Here is a 20,981-nt window from a genome sequence, read left to right on the forward strand (position 1 = left end):
ATCTATCTATCTATCTATCTATCTATCTATCTATCTATCTATCTATCTGCATCAATGTATCTATTTTTCTATTGCTGTAACAAAGCACCATTGCCAAGGCAACATATAAAAGAAAGCAATGAATTCAGCTTATGGTTTCAGAGGGCTGGGGTCCATGAGGGCATGGTGAAGGTATGGCGATGGGAACATCTGAGAGCTCATTCTAAAAGTACAGGCAGAAGGCAGAGGGCATGCTGGGAATGAAATGAGTCTGAAACCTCCTAACCAGCTGTCCCACCATATCTTGGATCCCAAGTTCAGGTACTCAAACTTAGAATGCTTACCCCCAGTTCATAGTTCCTAAGAAGTTAAGGAAACTATAAGCAATCTCAAAGCCTCCCTTCCCCCCCCCCCAGTGATAAAGCTCATCCAACAAAGCCACACCTCCTAATTCTTCCCAAACAATTCCAGAAACTGGAGATCAAGTAGTCAGACATTTGAACCTTTGGGGGGGGATTCTCATTCAAGGCAACATAATAAGATGTTTCCCTATGGCTTTTTCAAACACCTTTGGGGTTATTTATTCCTCTTCTCTTCTGATTCCTTTGTATTACTCTTCTTTCCTCCCCATTAAAGTCTGTCTTGAATTTTTCCATTTCCCTCTTTCTAGCCCCTGTGACCTACTAACCCTTATTTCTAGACATCTTTCTATGCCTCAATCTATGGTCCCTTTTTACTTTCCTGGTTTCTTTTTTTAGTCCAGATTATATTCTCACATCTGAAGGCTCAGAACAAAGAACCACAAATGAAGAAGGATATGTGGTGTTTCTGGGTCTAGGTTACCTCATTCAGTATATTTTCTAGCTTCACCTCTTAACCTGAAAATTTTGTGATTTCACTTTATCACTGCTGAATAGTATCCCATTATGCATACATTCCACATTTTCATTATTGATTCCAACTCTCTCTAGGACTTTTTATTATGAAGGCATTGGGTTTTGTCAAAGGCTTTTTCTGCATCTATTGAAATGATCATGTGATTTTTGTCATGTGAAGATTATTTATATGATTTATTGACTTACATATGTTGAATATCTCTGAGTCTCAGGGATAAAGCCAACTTGATTGTGATGAGTGATCCTTGTAATATATGCATGTATTCAGCTTGCATTTTACTGTTTTTTTTAAATCTATGTTTATCAGAAATATTGGTCTTTGGTTGTCTTTTTTTTTCTCTCTTTTTTGTTGTATCTTTACCTGGTTTAGTATTAGGGGCGATATTGGCTTCATAGAAAGAAAAATAAAAGTTATCATTCTATTCCTTTTTTTTATTAATTTAAGAAATATTAACTATAGCTCTTTTTAAAAAGTCTTCTGGAACTGTGTTGTGACTCCATCTGGATGGGGCGTTTTTAATCGAAAGAATTTTTTGTTGCTGTTTTGATCTGTTTGTTGTGTGGCTGTTTCAGTTGTTGATTGTTCCTTGACTTAACTGTGGTGGTTTGTATGAATCTAAAAAATTGCCCATTTCTTTTAGCTTTTAAAGTAATGGAGTGTGGGTTTTAAAATAGTCCCTTACAATATTCTGAATTTCTTTGGTGTCCAATGTTAATTTTTATTTCTATTTCATTAATGTTTTGCTTTGATTGTTATTCAATTATTCATTTTCTACCTTTATATAGAAGAATAATTAATTATTATCTTAAAATTTAACCTTTTTAGAGACAGAATTTCACATGGCTGTTGTTTGGGGGAAAAAACCAACAAAACAAAACAAAAACCCACCTTTCCTAGGGAAAGAGAATATACACATCTACTAATCCCAGAGAGTGGACCCATGATGAACAAAGTCTGGGTACCACCCAAATCCAAGTTGGTGAACCAATGACTTTTACTGGGGTTAATTCCAGGAATATGGGTAAAGGGTTACTTAGAGAAGCAAAAAATTACTCAAAGACAGCTTCGTCACCAAAACTCACAGCAGCATGAGTGACAGCTCACAAAATCTGGGAACCTGTAGCACACTGACAGTCTGCAGACGACTTAACTGTTTATAGAGTGTACTTTCCAAGAGACTGAGTCAAAATGAGCCACTTCCATGCAGCTCAGCTGGTCTCAGAGTGTTTTGGTTCAGTTTTTTATTTGCTTGTTTTTCTAGTTTTTCAAGACAGGGTTTCTCTGTTTTAGTTCTTTGTAGCTTGGCTTGTTTGAGAATGACTCCTGGCAAGCTTTACTGTTTACTCTTAAAAAGGAGTATGGTTAATCTGGTCACTTTCAGTGACTTCCTGAAGCTATTTTGAGTTGTTTAGCATCTGTTTTAAAACTTTCCCTGCAAAACGGAATGTTTCAATCTCTAACGAAACTGCTACACAATAGCCCAGATTGGTTTTAAACTTACTTTGTAGCCAAGGATGGCTTTGAATTACTGATTTCCTGCCCCTGATTCCCACATGCTAGGATTACTCACGTAATCCATCATGCCTAATAAAGATACACCTGTATATTATTCAGTACTAGTTTTAAATGTCAATATAATGGCAGTTATCATGTTTGTAGTCACTGAAATTATACAAACTGTATTTTGTTGCTCATGTATGCTTATTTTTTGACAGAACACAGCTCAAAAGTAGCTCGGCTTTCTATATCACTCTTTGATACATGCACATTCTCAATAAGTATAAAAACAAAGTTATTAAACACTTCAAGATTGGAACAGCAGAGCTTTAAACCCAGGACTCGGTCTCTCTAGTCCTTGAACTATAAAGCTGACCCCAATACATCTCAGGAATGAAGTAGCTTCACGGAAAATACCGGGCCTGTTGAGATCATACCAGTGAAGTACTAAAGGCAACTTCTGAAGACATCCATTCACTTTGTCAGAACTTGGGGCACAGTAAAATTTGTACTCACTGCACATTATGTCCACCCTTCAGAAACTTTTTACTAAGGTAGATGAAGCTTATTTCCAAGATAACCACTTCCGGAGCAATTTATCTCACTGACAAATCCTATTCTTTTCATTGTGACTCAGAACTTCTTGCTGCCTCTGCCTTGGTGGTACGTGGAGCTTCGACCTAGAACCCAAAACACCCAACCTAATATAGATGATAGATGCAGATGCTGGAATTTGGTAGCCCATGACTAAATGGAATTTGCCATTTAGTGTCAACATGACCTGAAACTCGTCACCAAACTTTTCTGGGTTTGTTTCCTCATCTATAACCCTTCTCAAAATGACTTTGTAACAGTGCACATGTATAGGGTGAATTCCAAGCAGGCTGAGCCTCATCCCTCTTATACAGAAAGCATTCAGTGAATGGGTGTGGAGATAACCGTTATAATTGTATATACAACAGCATCCACACCTTCCTAAAACACCCTTGTCTAATTCTCTGATAAGTGTCTCCAAAGAATGAATCAATAAACACTGTTAAACACCACTCCTTAAATAGGGAATGTGAAGCTTCCTTTGCTGCAATAAAAGCCAGCAATTAATTAAATACAACATTACTTACAAGTAACTATTTGACCAACATGAGATAAAACTTAGTTCTTGGGTACATCGTGCCCTGTTCTGGACAATTGGAATGACTATTTTGACTATGTCTTCTGGCTTTTCTATTGCCTGTTGGCATTTCTTTGACCTGACATAGACATAAAGCGTATTAATCATGTCAAAGAGGTCGAGCACCTTCAGAGTTTATTGATTTTTCCTCATTTGCATTGGAAGCACCCTCTAGGTACCAGAGTTCCGAGTGAGCAATCTTCTTAGATTGATGCCAACAGTGAAGAAGGGTGATTCATGGCATCTATGTGCAGGGTGAGCCCAAGACATTTATCATCTTGGGTATCTTGAAGTTTCCAAAGTGAAGTATCCAAGGTGAAAGTGTGGTATGGTGTCCTGGCTTTGAATCCTAACTGCACACTAGAGCTTTTGGGGAGTTTTTATATACTGCCTGAGAGTGAGTTCCATGTGTGCAAGATGCTAGGCATGACTGACCTGTGAGGGCCCAAATCCCAAAGTTCTTAAGAGTTCTAACATGCAGTAGGGTAGAAAACCATTTGTGGACTAGAGAAATCAGGAGGCCTTTTCTTTCTCTTATTGATCACCAATCAGCCATTTTCCTCCCTCCATACCAGTAAAACAAACAGGTGGAATTAGATAATATTTTAAGATCAGGTCTAGATCTATTTCTTAGATACTGAGATAATATGCATTTAAAACAACAGGTCTCAATGGTACAATTCTTCTTGCCAGGGGCTTGGCAATATGCATGTTGTTATAGCCGGGGTTTGCTCTCGACAGTTCATGGGCAGAGGTTAGGTGGAAATGACGCTAAAGTTCCCGAAGCACACAGGGAAGCCCCCTACAGAAAGAACTGTATGGCACCAGAATGCTAGATTATATTATCCTGAAATGAAAAGTTCATTAAACTTGTCATCTGGGATTCACAACAAAAAAAACTTCTTGTCCTTGCCGGGAGACAGCTGGAGAGTTCTTGAATAACACTAGAGGTTCAACACCTGAACTCTTGACATTTCTCAACCCGTGCAGTCTCAAGACAAGGGGAAAGAAGCCTTGTGGAAGGTGACTGATATTCCGCCAGGAGGAATCCTGAGTGCCTGCGGTTAGGCGTTGGCAGCCACCTTGCAGATAAGCTTCCTGCGAGGCAGGCTCTATGCACTTGTTCCCTCCAGCATGTACTTGGCAAGGACACGGCCCTCCCAGTTTAGTCAGAGCAGCTGTTCAGGAAGGGATTGCCTCCAAGGCACACTATGAAACCCACTGAAAAACTATCTTCTTGTCTAAATGCGTGTTTGCCCCACAGTAGAATGGTGTAGACCTCTGGTCCATTGAATTGGTAGAAGGTTCATCTTTTGCAGGGAATTGACAAGCCAGAGTGTGCTCAAAGGAAGGCAGATATCGTGATTTTCTCAGTTGGATGATTCATTGTGTGTGAAGAACAGTGGTAGGAACAGAGGATTCTGTGTGCAGAGCAAAAGATTCAGATCATAAGCTTTGTTTTTATATGTTTAAAGGACAGCTATTGAGAAAGAGGACATCTGGCTTGTTCTTTATGGGTTTGGGGTTTTATGATTCTGTGTTCCAGCACAGCATGGGATGGATGGCCTCGCTTAGAGGCTCCTGTAAAGCACAAGGCATCAATTGGATGACTTCCAGCAGTGCCAGTTGAGGGTCAAGTCACTGGAACCATCACTCTACCATTTGTCAGTTTCTGAGGAAGTGGGGGAGGTTGAATGAGATGGTCCCAGACCACTTTCTTCCTACAATACAGTGAAATGTGGGAAAAGGACAGCCCAGTCCAGGTGTTACGCGTGGCTAAAGCTGAAGAAGAGCTGAAGTTTTCCGTGAGCAGAGAGGTATTACAAATGATACTGTCAATTTCAGGGGCTATTCTGTTTTTTCTTAGTGATCATTCTTGCAGTACGAAGAAGTAAAACATTCAGACTTTTCTGAGGGAGAGATTCATTCCTGAGTTAAATAGCATACAACTATTGGATGTGTGAGATTGCCATTGAGGAAAGCTTTGGTCAAATCCACAGATCTGGAGATGTTTCTGCACTGTCTTCATCTTCATGGCCATCATCATCTGGCTACCAACTGATATCTAATGGCTATATGCAGAGCATTGAGCTAACTGCATTGTATGTGATTAAGAACATCGAGTTCTTAATCGTTTCTGGGCAGGCTGTAGCATTCCCAATTTACTGAGAGAGAAATATATTGAAAGAGATTAACAAATGCCATTCTTGGAACTAAGCCGTTGGGGGGACATGCAGCATCCAAACTGACAGCAAACAGGACAGAATCTCTTCTGTGATGCTGTCTAACTCTATTCTCAACACATGATATCTCAGTATTATTGAAGGCTGGAAATGCTGCAGTTTGAACAGCCCTCATTGTTGTATTTTGGCTAAATTCTGCTTGCCTATATCTTGGTATAATATAAGATGTGACTCTTATAGGTGAAACTGGTACTAAAATTCAAGCTTAGTGGTTTTCAAATTTAGAAACCATTTTGCTCAAAGAGAATCTTATTCAAAAGTATGGCAGTGCAAAACAAAACTGTCGATTTAAAGAAGTGTTAGTATAGGGGTATATGTACATAACCATGGCCTTTACTCCATCACACTAATGTCTGAAATGGCTATCCCATAGGGGCTTGATAAAATCCTATAAAAAGTACCTGATATATACTGATGAACCCAGTGTGCTATGGATAAGAAAATAGGAGACTCAAAGAACATTAGAGGTGAATAGAGGAATAAAGATCAGAATTTGGGTTTCAGAACTCCTCGTCAACTTCTCTCTGCCTCATTGGTTCATCCATTCATTCACCATCTTGCCATTACCTTTCTAGTAGAGTTCAGACAATGTCCCAGGAGGTAGAGATGTGGCAGAGATGCACGCAGACAAGATACCTTCCAGAAAGGACTGTGTATGATGCTCATAATTTCTCACTTCCTTCTGCTGGCTCAAGTCCTGCTCCTGGAGGCCACACATAGAACTCCACACAAATGACTCAGACCATCTTGGAAGCCTCTGTATTCAGTCTAATGTTGCCATGATTTTCCAAAAGTCTTGATCCCAAAGCTTATCACACATTTTGGCAATTTTAGGAGATTTCCCCTTGAAAACATGGTAAATTATACATGTTCTCTGCCTTTTTTTTTTTGGACCAGTGTATAATATAGCTTTGAAAGAGACTCTGTTTCCCACATTATCATCTAGGAAAATGGAAAGGTCACTCAGGCATGTAGGTTTTAAGGTGTAAATCCCAGCTGGATTGGGCTGTGATAGAGTCTATACAATGTGATTTGCAGTGAGCTGATGGTAATAAGGTATATAAGCCCTACCAGCCTGACCCAGTCTTGTGTTCTTGCTCATTTCTCCCACAACAGCCATGTTCCTCTTCCTGTGTACAAGACTGGTGAGCTTTCTCTAAATAACAATGGATTTTCTTGCCACTGGACCACTTAGGCTGCCTTGAATGTTGTGTCAGTGTCCATCCTGGTACAACATTAATCTTCCCTCTAGGCTCACTTCAATATGAGCTCTCTAAACTCCGTGATCCCAGCTCCTGATCTCTGATCAATAATTAATTACATCCCCGCCACTGTGGGCTCTCTGCCTGTTGCTTCTCCTTTCTTGTGGAAGCTCAGCAGATCCCAGGATCTTAAATGTTTCTTGTGGACCATTTATACCTTCCCCCATCTGTTTTGCTCCTCATGGGCAATGTCTAAGAACCTGGGGAGTCTGGTGGGTGACAGTAAACACTTGATGAGGCTATCCAGTTCTTCCTGGGCCTAGTTAGTATGCCTCGTTCCTTTGCCAAAAAAATGAAGACCAGTGGGATATGACTCTTGGATGATTATGTGAGGCATCCATGGTTTATCTAGTAAAATAATAAAAGACAGCAAATGAAGGCTCTTTTTACTACAAATTTCAGCTTCAAATGCATGTTCTCCTAGAAATTTCTAGATTTTCTTCTATTTGAAATGGTTCAGCAAACAGCACAAAGCAATACAAACAAACAAACACAGGCCTGCACCAAGACTCAGATGCCTAGTTCCTTTGTTATTTATAAATCATGATTAGAAAAATCTTGGAAGACAATTCAGCTACATGTGCATATTGAGAAAGGTAAAAGGAACACACTGGGGTCATAACCACAATGTCTGATGTGATCTTACACCTTCTTATCTCAGAGCATCGCTATAACTGTGGTTGGCAGGATTTTACAGAGCCCCTTGGAATATATTTTGTTCAGAAAGCACCGGGATAAGTCTTCAAAACTGTTCAGATAGATATATAACGTTCTTTCTGAAAGATAGACAAGATCAACTGCAGCTGCAGTAGACAGAGCTCTGGCCTGAGATCTGATAAATGTCTGTCCAGCAGGTGCATTACTTTGTTTGTTCCAACATGACACTGTGTCCCCATGCCTGGCATTAGGCGTGTTTTTGTAAGATGATGTGTGTCTCTGATAGGAGCATTATTATCCCAATCTCTCTCTTACACACACACACACACACACACACACACACACACACATGCACACATACTTTGGAGAATTTTCAAAAAGTTAGAAGTGTATCTTCCATGTCACCCAGCTCTACCATTCCTTGCCATATGGCCAAAGGGAGCAATATCATACTATGAAGATTCTTGCTTCAAGAATGTTCGTTGCCTCTCTATTCACAATAGCTAAGAAATGGAAACAACCTCAAGGTGGTACAAAAGATTTTGTTCAGCTGTAAGGACAAATTATGAAATTTGAAGGTAAAATGGATGGAACTGGAAAATATTACACTGTGTGAGATATCCCAGACTCGGAAATTGAAATGTTCTCTCTTATTTGTGGATCTGAGCTCTAAATCTTTCCATTTGAGTATGTAACTGAAGTATAAGAAGCCAGGAAAGTAGAAAGGAAGGGACCATTTGTGTGTGTGTGTGGGGGGGGTATTTCTATAATGGGAAATAATAGGAGATTAAGTAGGGTTTTCATTATTATTGCTTTTTTTTACATTTCCTTGCCTTTTTAATCTTTTTTATTAATTAATTCAATTTGCATCTTGATTATAGTTCCCTCCCTCTCCTCGTCCCAGTCCCGCCCTTCTGCCCTTCCTCCTGAATCTCCTCTTCCCCATTCCTCAGAATAGGGGAGACCCCTACCCAGACACCCTAGCTCATCTATTCACTCCTTGCATTTTTTTTTCTTTTGCTTTCTTATTGGCACGATTTGGTCACGAAGTCTTTGTGTCATCCTTGTCATAACAATAAATTTCTCTTTTCAGCTTTTCTTACAGGAATGTTTTGTATCTCACTTCACTGCTTCCATTCTAATCACTTTTCCAGCATCTAAAAGTGACTGCTTCAGTCATCCAGCTTTGGTCACTGTGACTCACTTATATTTTCTCACTTCTACCCACAAGACTGTATCATTAAGCTGTCTCTCAGTTATTAATAGAAAGGTTTAGTACTCACTTTGTCAAAATTAACTGTTAATATCAAACTTTGTCACAAAACTCTTTCCACCACAAAAATGATCCCCATGTTCCCCAACAGGCAGAACTATATTTGGGGAGGAGCTTGAGAGGCAGCATTGGAAAGAAGCATCAATTTATGGCATACGATCCACTATTAACCACCTGTGTTACTTACGTTTCTGTTGCTGGAAAAAAAAAAAAAAACAAACAAAACAAAAAAACACCATCACCAAGACAAGACCACTTATAAAAGGAAGGGTTTATTTGGGGCTTATGGGTTCAGAGGGAGAAGATTCCATCACTATCATGGCAGGGAGCAAGCAGCAGGCAGGCATGGTACTGGAACAACAGCTGAGAGTTCACATCTTGATCCACAGTGGCAGAGAGAGCTAACTAAACCTGGTGTGAGCCACCTCCAGTCACATACTTCCTCCAGCCAGAGCCCGCCCACTAATCCTCCACAAACACCCACCAGCTGAAGAACAATCATTCAAACATATGAGCATATGGAACTGTTTCATTCAAACTGCCACATCCTGCTCCCTGGCCACCATAAGGTCATGACAATATCATAAGGCAAAACGCACTTATTCGAACCTCAAAAATCCCCATAGGCTTTCACAGTTTCAACACCATTTTAAAGTCAAAGTCTCTTCTGGGATTTCTGGTAATCTTTTTATTGTAACCCCCTGTGAAATCACAAAGCAAGTTATGTTATTTCCAACATACACATTACCAATCCAAAAGGAAAAAAAAAACAGGGGGCATAGTGAAGAAATGCTGGACTGAAGACCAAAACTATCAGGGGACGTGTCATATCCAGTGTTGAAGGGCTGAGACAGCTCTGTTGTTATGGTTTTGTGACTGTGAAGTATATCTCTTGGGTCTCACTCCCCATCTGCATCTCTCCTGAGTAGCTATCCCATGGCTCTAGAACCTCCTACATCAGAGTCTCCAGTGCAATGCAGACTTCATTTTCAACAGCTTCATGAAATGGCCTTTCGGGGCCTCATACGCTCTCAGAGCTTTCACTTGGGGCCTGCCCTGCCACAGGTGGAAAGCCCTGCCTGGCTTTCCCTAACCACAGGGGAAGACTCCACAGCTCCTTTGATTTGAGTATCCTTCATGACTCTAAAGCCAGACCCAGGTGGATATCTGCCAAGTTTGGCTCCCCACTCAGGATCAACACTGGCCAGAAGTAGAAGTAGAAAATTTCTTCAACCCTTTTCTCTCACAAGTCAGAGTTTAGCTTGGTGGGGTCTTTTCCTGAGGACAAACTTCCCTTCATCACACTATGAATCAGGTCTCACCTTAATCTCCTTATGTTTTTCAGCACAAGCCTTGGCTCCATCATTAAATTTCCCGGTGCTCTTTTTCTCTTCAAACTGTGCATTTTGTATTCCTTTGGGGCTACCTGTTCTTTTTCCTTGCAGACTTACACACAGTGATTCCTAATAACCCTGCAACTGAGTCTGTATTAGGCTGTATTGAAATCTCTTCCAAAATGTAAATTAGTCCACTATTTTTCAATTTAGCCTCAGGCAAATTCTTAGGATAAGGGCAAAACGGAAGCTAAAATAACATAATAATGGTCTCTACCCTTGTTGCTGTTAAAGTCCTTGCTTCCCCCTGAAACGCCTTTTTCCAGATTTCTACAATTTATGTAGCTCTTAGGACTGTCTTCCAGGTTTCTATTAGGAGGGCCCATTAAAATCTGATTATAGCATTCAACCTCTTTTCTAGTCCAAAGTCCCAAAGTCTTTCCATAATCTCCCCAAATCAGATATGTCACAGGAATAGCCCACTCCCTTGTACTAATTTCTATAGTAACAATTTTTCTTTTTCTGTGATAAAACACCACAATGAAGGCATTTCACAGAGGGAAAGGTTTTTAAGGGGGCTTGCTCCTCTAGTGGGAGAAGGTCCCTCACCATTGTGAGCCAACAGGCAAGCAGGCATGACACTGGAACAGCAACTGAAAGCTCACATCCTGATCCACAGAAAGGAAACGGGGAGAACTAACTTGAAATGGCATGAGTCTTTTGAAATCTCAAAGCATGTTCCCGGTGACATACTTCCTCCAAAAGCATACCTCGAAATCCTTCACAAACAGCCACCAACTGGAGACCAAGTCTTCAAACACATGAGCTTACAGAAAACGTCTCAGTCAAATAACCATACGCCCTATCTATATCATCTTTTTCCTCTTCGTATTAAATGGAAATATGTATTCTGTACATTCCTTCCTTACAGATTTGTGCTGAAGATTAAATGTGAAGGAAGGTGAAAGTTTGCCATCAATTATAAAAAATATCACCAGGTTTATAAAGCAAAACCTTGCATTTTCAAACTTACCTACTAGATTATTGGCGAAAAGTTCTTTTTAATGATGTTTTGTGTCAGGGATTTTGCATAGCTCTGGCAGTGCTTTTGATCAAGTCTGTGTTTGAGGACAGTCAGGTATGGCCTCGCTGCGTTTTGAACCCTACCCCACACTGTTCTACTTAGATACACTTAACAGCTTTGGAGAATGGATTCAAAGCTCAGAAACTGAGGATCTTCAATTCTTTGACACAGACACAACAATTACCCTCCCTGGGCTTCCAGAAAAGCCTCTTCCCTTCACGTGGAATATAAAGTATCAGATACTAACAATAGGATATTAAAAGCCAAATGAGAAGCAATTACCCACAGCTTTGCAGAACAGTCCCCACACAACCGCCACCCAATCAAAAGGCCTGTGTCTGTCACCCACCATCTCTACTACTCACAGAATTATAATGTCAGCACTGCAAGGGATTTCATGGGTTATTTTCCTCCTACTCATGTACGGATTGTGCTGTTGGGTGCATACGCTGGCGGATGAACGGCACCGTAGAACTCCCTGTGTTCCGCTTGCTGCTCTCATTGCTGCACCCTGTCGCTGCTCCTGCTCCGACCCTGAGCTGACTGCAAAAGTGGGTTCCTGGGATGCTAAACCCATGCACACGCAGTGTTGTCTTGTGTGCCAAACACTTTCTTCCACTGTAGTACAATCTTCCATAAATTTTTATCTTGAGCAAAACCACTCAGTCAGATCACACTGAAGAAGTGCGTGTTAATTGTGCTGGTATGATAACATCAAGTGAGACTATTGCAGGCCAGTGATATCATTGTATCACCCTTTTCTGATGCTAAAGTCCCTTGCTGCCTTTGCTATTGCTAAGAGGAAATTGTTGTATCTTTTATGGAGTTGGAGGATTGGTCATTATGAAGACTTGGCCAATGGCATACGAGTAGTCCTTTATTTCTTCTCTACTTCTTCCTATTCATATTTTTTAATCTTTGTAGATACATCAACAGGTGAGATAAATGAAGATGTAGGGTAATGTGTAATGATGTTTGGGCATATATTGAGTTATCTAAAGCGTTAACGGCATTTGAAAATTACAGGAGAGAGAACATACGACCAAGAATGAATCTGAATCCAAAGTGTGTTCACAGAATGCAGTAATCTCAGAAATAGTTTTATCTCACTATTTAGGGAAGAAATAGTGAATATTATGCTACAGTAAGAGTAGACTTTAACCAAAACAAAGGAACATTATGGGAGAAATTGCTATCCAGAATTAATGAAAAGCTTTAACTCTCCCTGAGCAAAGTTTCCAAAATCTCATAGCGTAAAAGTTGGCTGACAGTATCTCCAGATGGCTCTCTGGTAGCAGAGGTGACACAGTAGAAGCTTGGATGTCAGTAGCAACGCCCCAGTTCTTCAAGAAAGACTAAAGCTGAACTCCACGAATTGCAAATGTGTGATTTAAAGTAGATTTTACTAGAATTCTATGACACATTCATTATATAAATGAACAAAAGTAACTCATGCAAGATTTGATCATCACCTAACAGAGCAGAATAATTATTTGGTGAGACATTTTTAACATATCACCGAGCTAAGCCTGATAGGATGAGCCGTGCTTAAGCATGCTGAGGCTTATGTGTTTATAGCACAGTGTCCTCTTATACTTTGTTCTGCTCTGCTGAGTACTTTTTTCCTTGGCTGAAAACCTAAGAGGCAGATAACACTAAACAGAACTATCTAGGTAGTGAGCACTACAGATTATCTATGTTCTTAGAAAACATTTGAAACATGGTTTAGTAAGTAAGTCTTGAAAGTCATTTGAAGTGCTGAAATTCTTATAGCACCTTATCAAGTGGCAAAATTGTTACCCAGCCCAAAAGATGGAGTTTAAGTGAGACAAATATTCTGTTTTGATTCAAATATATAACAATATATTATAATGTAATAATACAACTGTTAACCAAAATAACCTCATCACAACTTCAAGAATAGGCACCACCTCAGAGTGAAAGGATGAAAAAGAGTATTCCTAGCAAATGGGACCAGGCAAGAAATAGGCATTGTTATCCTATTAGCCAGCAAAATGGACTTTGACAAAAATTAATCTAAGGAGATCAATGATACCAATTCTAATTAAGGCAATTACTAACAAAGTAAACTTAAAATCTTGCACACATACACAGCAAACTCTGACACACTCAATTTTATAAAAAGCATATTACTGTAAAGGTAAAAATTAACCCCAGCACAACAATGGTAAGTGAATTCAATACCCTCCTTTCTCCAGATCATCTGGACAACAATTAACAGAGAAACCTAAGAATTAAATGATAGCAAACTTCAAATGTCTCTAACAGATAGCTACAGAATAATCTATCCAAACAACAAAGAATATACATTCTACTTAATGTTTTTCTAAAATAGATCACATAATTGGACACAAAACAAATCTCAAAAAATACAGAAAATTGGAGTAATACTATGTTTTCTCTGTGACCATGATGTAATAAAGTTTAAAATCCAGGAAAAAAAAATCTCCAGAAATTACATGAACTTGTGGAAATTAAACAACATACCACTGAATGGTGAATAGGACAAAGAAAAAATTAATATAGAAATTTAAAAATTCTTGGGAATGAATAAAAATGAAATTAAAACACAGAAAAAACTCTGGGACACTGAAAAGCAGCTATATAAGGGCAATGCACAGCTCCAAATTACTTCATTATAAAATCAGAAAGAGAACAAATAAACTATTTACTGATGCAATTTATGAATTTGGAAAAACAAGAATAAACCAAACCCAAATCCAGTAAATAGGAAAAATACTTGAAAAAACAGGACAGAAATTAATAAAATAGAAACAAACCAACACAAGGAATTGACAAATCTATGAGTTGGTTCTCTGAAAAGATAAGCAAAATTAACAATGAATCAAAAGAAGAAATAAATGACCTGAATTAATAGAATTAAGGATAAACATTACAATAAACACCAAAGAATTTAGAATATAATAAGGTAATACTTTAAAAACCTATACTTCATTAAGTTAGAAAACTTAAAATAAATAAATAAATGTCTAAATTTATCCATCATAGAAATTAAACCAAGAAGATCAACAACTTAAACAGAACCATAACAAATAAGGAGATTAAGACAGTAATTCAAGATCTCACATTAAAGAGCCTAGATTCTGGTTAATTCATAGCAGAATTTTACCAGACTTTCAATAAAGGAAAACAACTAATGTTTCTCAAATTAAAAACAAAGAAACACTTGCAAATGTCTTCTATTATTAGTATATTACCAAAATCCATAAGCCAATATTCCTGATGAACATGGATGGAAAACCTCTCCATAAAATATTTGCAAACTAAATATAGGCATGTATCAAAAAGATTATCCACCACAATCCCATTGGCTATATCCTGGAATTGCAGCTATAGTTCAACACACAAAAAAAATCAATAAATGCAATCCTATACATGGACGTGACAAAAATCACACGATCAACTCAATAGTTTCAGAAAAGAACCTGGACAAAATCCAAATTGCCTTCATAATAAAAATTCCTAAGGAAGGTTGGGTTGGAGAAAATATACCTCAATATAAGGAAATCTGTATGACAAACACATAGCCAATATGATTCTAACTGGCAAAAAAAAAAAAAATCTATCCTATTAAAGTCAGGAACAAGAGAAGATTTCCACTGTCCCCACTCGACCTCAACACAACACTTGAAGCATTAGCTAGAGCAGTATGAGACGAGAAAGGAATTAAAGGGAAACGTGTGTATATATTGATAACAAACTCATTATTAGTCAAAAGCATACCAGCAGTGATAGGAATGAGACCACTGTGGGTGTACCCATAACACAGTGTTGGGTTTGCTTGTTGGGTTTGAAGAGCTGAGCTCCTTTCAAGCGCGTTACTTTAAGAGAGATCACCAGAACGTGTGCTTTGTTCACGAGACAGCGCTCATTGTGATTTTGAATGGGCCTGGAATACACAGTAGGCCTGTTGGGAAGAAATTTTAGGAGGGAAATTTGGGCTGAACGTCGATGAACTATTTCTAAACAGTTGTAGTTGTTCAGGAATAGTTTATTGTCGGGAACTCTTGGCTTAGACAGTAAGCTGCAACCCATCTGCGTGGCGAGTGGAGGTGCCTGCCTGCACTGGGTGTTCTTATTCACAGGCCCTTGACTCCAATCCAGTGCTTGAGCCTTTCCAATCTCCTCCTCCTCCAGGGATGCAGTGGAAGGTGGTGGCCAGTGGGAGAGTCGGTGCCACCTCACAGCAACTTCTCCTGTGGCTCCTCAGCACAGTGATGCTTAGGCCCCTGGGACAATGACCTAGAAGACAGCTGTGGCCTGGAAAGAGGGCAGTCCTAAGCTGCTGCTGTGTGTATGTGGCTGCTCCTGACACTCTGTTCTCCAAGGCTTTCCAAGAGCAGGCAGCAATGCTCACTGGACTTTTCCGCCAGGATTCCAGCAGGTGGTGTTTGAGGGAGTCAGGGGGAGAAAAGGGCTTCCTTGTTCATGTTTTATTGCTCAACATTCCCTCTTTCTGGAGTCTCCGCTCTTGCTTGATGGCCTCTGTGAAGTCCGTGACCTAGACCCCTTCCTGTTTCCAGTCTGTCTTGCAAGTGTTCACTGTGCTCTCCTTTCAGTTCCCAAATGTGCCTCCTTTGAAATGTCATCATACAGATCTTGTCAAAACCTGTGCCTGTTTTAATCACAGTTCTTGCTTGGTCACATCTACTATAAGCTGTGTTCAAACTCTTCACCAATGTCTCTCTGCCCTTCTGTGCTGGGCATTTGTAAATTCTTTTCCTTTTGTGGGTGTAGGCATGTATCCTCTTGAGCAGCCCTGTGTCAGTCATGGAGTTCTGCTTTCTCTTTCCTGTGTTTATTGTCGATGTTTTCTTCAGGATGGGCTGTGTCCATTTGCCATTGGAGACACAGAAAAGAGATCTGTCAGTGGAAAATGGTCTCTGCAGAAACCCTGGAGGGAAGCCAAAGGCAGCTTCCCCTAGGGCCAAGACCAGATCTATCTCATCTGATATGTTTCCTTTTCTGTCAGCTAAGATAGAACACCTAAAGAGCCTTAGGCAGGGCTGGTGGCATTATAAGTGTCTACTGAGAGACTCTGGGATCTTTTCTATGAGCCTGTGGTGAAGTCAACAGTACCAACTCAAAACCTCTAAATATGGCTTTGCTGCTTCCAGTGGACAGAACTGATGGATGTTCACACTATGGGGCCTTGTTACCCTTGCTGTCTTTTAGGTGGAGAAGTGCAGAGTCCAGAGATGCTAGTAATGAGAAAACAGTATCTGACTCCAAGTCAGAGGATCCAGATGCCAGCCCTGGCCCTGCTTCTAAAATGCTGTGAGATCATGAACAATGTCTTCCCATCTCTGAAACCCACTTTCTATATTTCCAAATGAAGCTTGGACTAGGGGAGTCTTCACAATTTCTTTCCATTTCTGGGACAGTAGGACGCTGCTCTAGCCAGCCATTTGCTACCTCGAAATCTCATGGCCTGCCTACCTTGGGGCTTTGTTTCAGAGTAACCGCCCTCCTGATTTGGGCCTTCTAGACTTCTGATTTGATCAGCTGTGAGCTTACAGTTAACTGAGGATCTTCCACTCAAACCAGAGTCCGTGGTTTGTCCCAAGTACCCCAGAGCAAAGGTTTCAGTGAGGGAAGCGCTGCTTCTCAGAGCCAGGCGATGTTTCAGCTTTCCTCTTGGCTGTGATTCGATGCCATCTCAGGACTATGTACTGCGTGCACCCTTCTCTTGAGCTGCTCACTGTGTGTCATGTGCTATATTCCTGTCAGTGTTGACTTTCGTCCTGGAATTGAAGTTGGCAGGAAAGAGACTTTGGAATGAGGAAGAAAAGACTGCCAAAACAGTTCATATGCCAAAAAGAATTCTCTGTTATCTGAAGACTTAGTCTTCTTGAGTACAAGCCACGCCTTAGCAAAAGGAAGTAGATCCTGAGAGAGAACTCCTAAATGCTGCTGATATATATATATATATATGCTCTGTGATAAGAAATATTACGTGCTGGGATGGCTCATGTCAAAACTGATCCAATGGCGCAGTTCTCACTGGAGGCCTCTTTTTGTCAACTGTGAAGAGAGCTGAAGCATTAACTTGTACACTGACTCTGTAGTTGGATCAGCCCACTTTGATCTGTAAGTCCTTGCTCCGCCTTCCATCACTAGACTCAGCATTTACTTGGAGGCAAGCAGCGTTTTGAGCTTGGTTCTTCTCTAATGCAAAAGATGAGATGCTACCAACCCTTCTCAGCTGGCCACATGCCCACCCCTTCGATAAACATGGTGGTAGAAAGTGGCTCACTCACCAAGTCAATGACTGTCTGACCGAGTGGATGGAACTGAAAGCTGGATGATCCGGGCCTCAGAATCTCTTCTGCTTACCCCCAAACAGTTGATTTGGAGATAAATTATATTTATGGAAACGTTCTGTAAACCGTAAAATGACAACCCATATGTTTGTTATTATTCTGGGTATTTTGAATTATTACAGATGTGCTTGAGTTCTCAAGAGTATTTTTTCACTAAGAAATGAGATCAGTTCAGAATGAGTTTTCTTTATTGGAATCAAAATCCGAGAGCACCCTTTGGGTACCAACATGCTCCAATGGATCCCTGCTCATTCAGTCACTCCAGGTTGCCTAGCACCCACATTTATATATCACCCTCCATTTAAAGGGACTTCCTCGTTCTAAAAGGTGTGAATAGAGAAAGAGACTGTGGGTAAGTTTTGGGGAAGAATGACCCTAATTTTATATGTCACTTCATAGGCTCGTGAGCTAACTTCATATACCTGTTTTTCATATAAAAAAATGTATCTGGAGAAAAAAAGTCCCCATCTATAAAATTAATTCCCACCTTATAAATTATATACATATATATTTATAATTTATATATGTATTAAGTTAAATGTGGACCATTTATGAAAAACCAGCTGACAAGAGTGTTATACAGTGGGTGGCTAAGTTACTGAACCATGATAAATTTGACATTTGCAAAGCTGATGAAAGTCTATGTAAGCAGCTGTTGACTGCAGCATGATGGCATTTTATCTAATACTTTAATTTTGTTTACATTTTTTCCGAGCTTAGTCACAAGCGGGACTACTTGTGTAGGTTAGGGTGCGCTGAGGCCTCTAGTGTAACCAACACAGTAAGTACATGTGTGTCTGTGGCTGAGAACGTGAAGCTTAAATCTTGCTACTATAGAGTGTGGCGGGTTCTAATGATGGTGTGGTCTTTGGTTTCATGAGCTTGTTGGTTTCATATGTGGCTTATTGAAGCTGATACTTTTTAAGGTATGAAGAGCCCTGAATATTACTTTGTTTCCATGGAAAGCATTCTTGGCTTTACAATAGATTCTTTTGGATGCAGTTTCCAGAAATACATTCTTAGAAAACAGAGGAACCTGCACAGGTTTTTTTTAATTGATTAATTATATTTATTGATGAAATATTGACATATTTCCACATGTTTATCTGACTCCATATGTACATGTTTAAATAAGCTTTTCATTAAAGCAAATCTTAAGTCCTAAAAAAAAAGTGACTGAGTTTTGATTATGCAATAAAACACCAAAGTTAACCCATGTGTGTCAGGATTGTGTAGCTTCAGAGCCAGGGCATCTCCCAAAAGCTACTGTCAACTGGAACTGGAAATTTTCTCTCTTCAATATCAGTTCTTCTTAACATAAGCCCAGAAGTCCGGGGCTCTTAACTGATGTGATTCTACCCGCCTGTCACCTTTATTAAAGCCTCAAGCACTAGTATAGATCTCTCTAGCGTGGCCATCCTGTGGCCATAGTGTAGGGATACAGCTCAGAAACACTAAAGATATGAACTATAGGGAGCCCTTTGCAGCAGTGTGACCATGACATATGCTCACATCCTGGACTGAAATTATTAAGCATGTGCCTCCTTGCTTAGAACATTTTTTAAATATACTAAACCATCCTGGAACCTGTCCAAACTCCCCCCCACCCAGAACAGATTATGACTTAATAAAATCTCTGTATCTTTTTTTCTGAGTGTTTGACAGTAGAAAGAATCCCATAAACTGGGGCAGAGTGAGAAGCGACAAGTCCCAACTCTTCAACTCTTGGGACCGCTACCCTCTGGCATACGATGTAGACAATAGGACAATAGTTAGGTTTTCAACTCAGAATCCTTTCTTTATACAAAGAGTTTTCAGAGTCCCCTTGCATAAGATAGTCAAGGGGCCAGCCTTACCAGGCCACAGTAGAGGACAATGCAGCCAATTTTGATGAGAACTGATAGACTAAGATCAGAAAGGAGAGGAGAACCTCCCCTATCAGTGGACTTGGGGAGTGGCATGCATGCAGAAAGGGGAGGGAGGGTGGGATCGGGAGGGGAGGAGGGAGGGGCTTATGGGGGGATACAAAATGAATAAAGTGTAATTAATAAAAAAAAAAGAAATAAAAAAAAAGAGAGTCAAGGGGTTTGGTAACTCTGAATTCCCCATGTCTGCTCACTTCAATCCTCACACTACAAGGACCCTTCTCGGGAGCTAAACCCTAAACAATTGGGCCCGATGGTCTGAGATGATGCCTGTTTCCCTGTCATTCTTACCTTTCGTAAACAGGGTCCAGAGAACAAATGCAAGCTTTTTTTTCTAGGCATCAATCCTTGACCTAGATCCACATCTCCCCTCAATTACAAAGCCTTTCCCTGAAAATTCTATCTTCTGGAACTTCCTGGAATAAAAACTTAAGCCAGTACAGAATATGGAGTTACCTGCTACGTTCACGTGAAGTTCTAGGCCCTAGAAATGTCTTATAGGAGGAACTGATCCAGCTGTGACTGTCTATTTTGTAATTTAATCCTCCCAACAGCACGGCAGGGTTCAAAGAAGCAGGTTTGCTCTAAACTGTGAATTACTGTGTATCCCTGTGTATCAGGGTCTGTCTCCAGAGGCCTGCCAATAATGAGTGTTGACACTCTCTCTGTTCTTTCAAATAGAAAATAAGCAAGAAGACACATGTATGTCAATCAGACAGGTTTAGAAATTGGTGTGTGCTGTGGGGAACACGAATTAAAAAGTATAGCCTGCAAAGGTTGATGTGTTACTATTCCCTGACTCATGGGGAGGGTTTAGAGGAGAGGAGAGTCCTGTGATGAGAAATGAGAAGGGGGTGGGGTGGGGGTGGGTATTGTGTAGGACAAAGGGAAGAGCAGATGCCAATTCCCTGGGGCTGCAGTGGGCATGCCATGGGCAGCCTGAGTTCAGGGAGTGTGGGACTGTTGCACGAGGTGGACTCAGAGAAATAGGTAAAACCTGATGCTAATTCAGCCACAGATACTGTGGTTCTTTGCTGACTTCAAGTTAGCTGCTTACAAACAGGACCCTACTTGAGAAAAAAAAAATATCATAACCACCCAGAAAGAGGTTTCCTACTAAAAATAATAAAAAAATGCATGTTTTCAGAAATGAGGAACATTCCTCAAGTGTGTCATCAGTAGATATTTTTCATAGCATTTGCCTACATAATCTTGCCTGACATTGTGCTTCCACAATCGACACTACCTTTTATCTCTACTGGGACATTAGACCCTAACATCCAGTTCTGCCTTG

General features: G+C 40.2%; 1 protein-coding gene across 1 annotated transcript in view; it reads left to right on the forward strand.

Moving 5' to 3' along the window:
• Positions 1-16,781, forward strand: part of Htr4 (5-hydroxytryptamine receptor 4) — a 115,699-nt gene extending 98,918 nt beyond the window's left edge. Inside the window, 1 exon segment of the mRNA XM_055622732.1 lies at positions 16,615-16,781. Coding sequence (XP_055478707.1) covers positions 16,615-16,720 — 106 coding nt within the window. The 3' untranslated portion in view covers positions 16,721-16,781.
• The last annotated feature ends 4,200 nt before the right edge of the window (positions 16,782-20,981 follow it).

The sequence above is a fragment of the Psammomys obesus genome, unplaced genomic scaffold, assembly GCF_907164565.1.
Source record: "Psammomys obesus unplaced genomic scaffold, mPsaObe1.curated_primary_1811, whole genome shotgun sequence".
Taxonomy (NCBI): domain Eukaryota; kingdom Metazoa; phylum Chordata; class Mammalia; order Rodentia; family Muridae; genus Psammomys; species Psammomys obesus.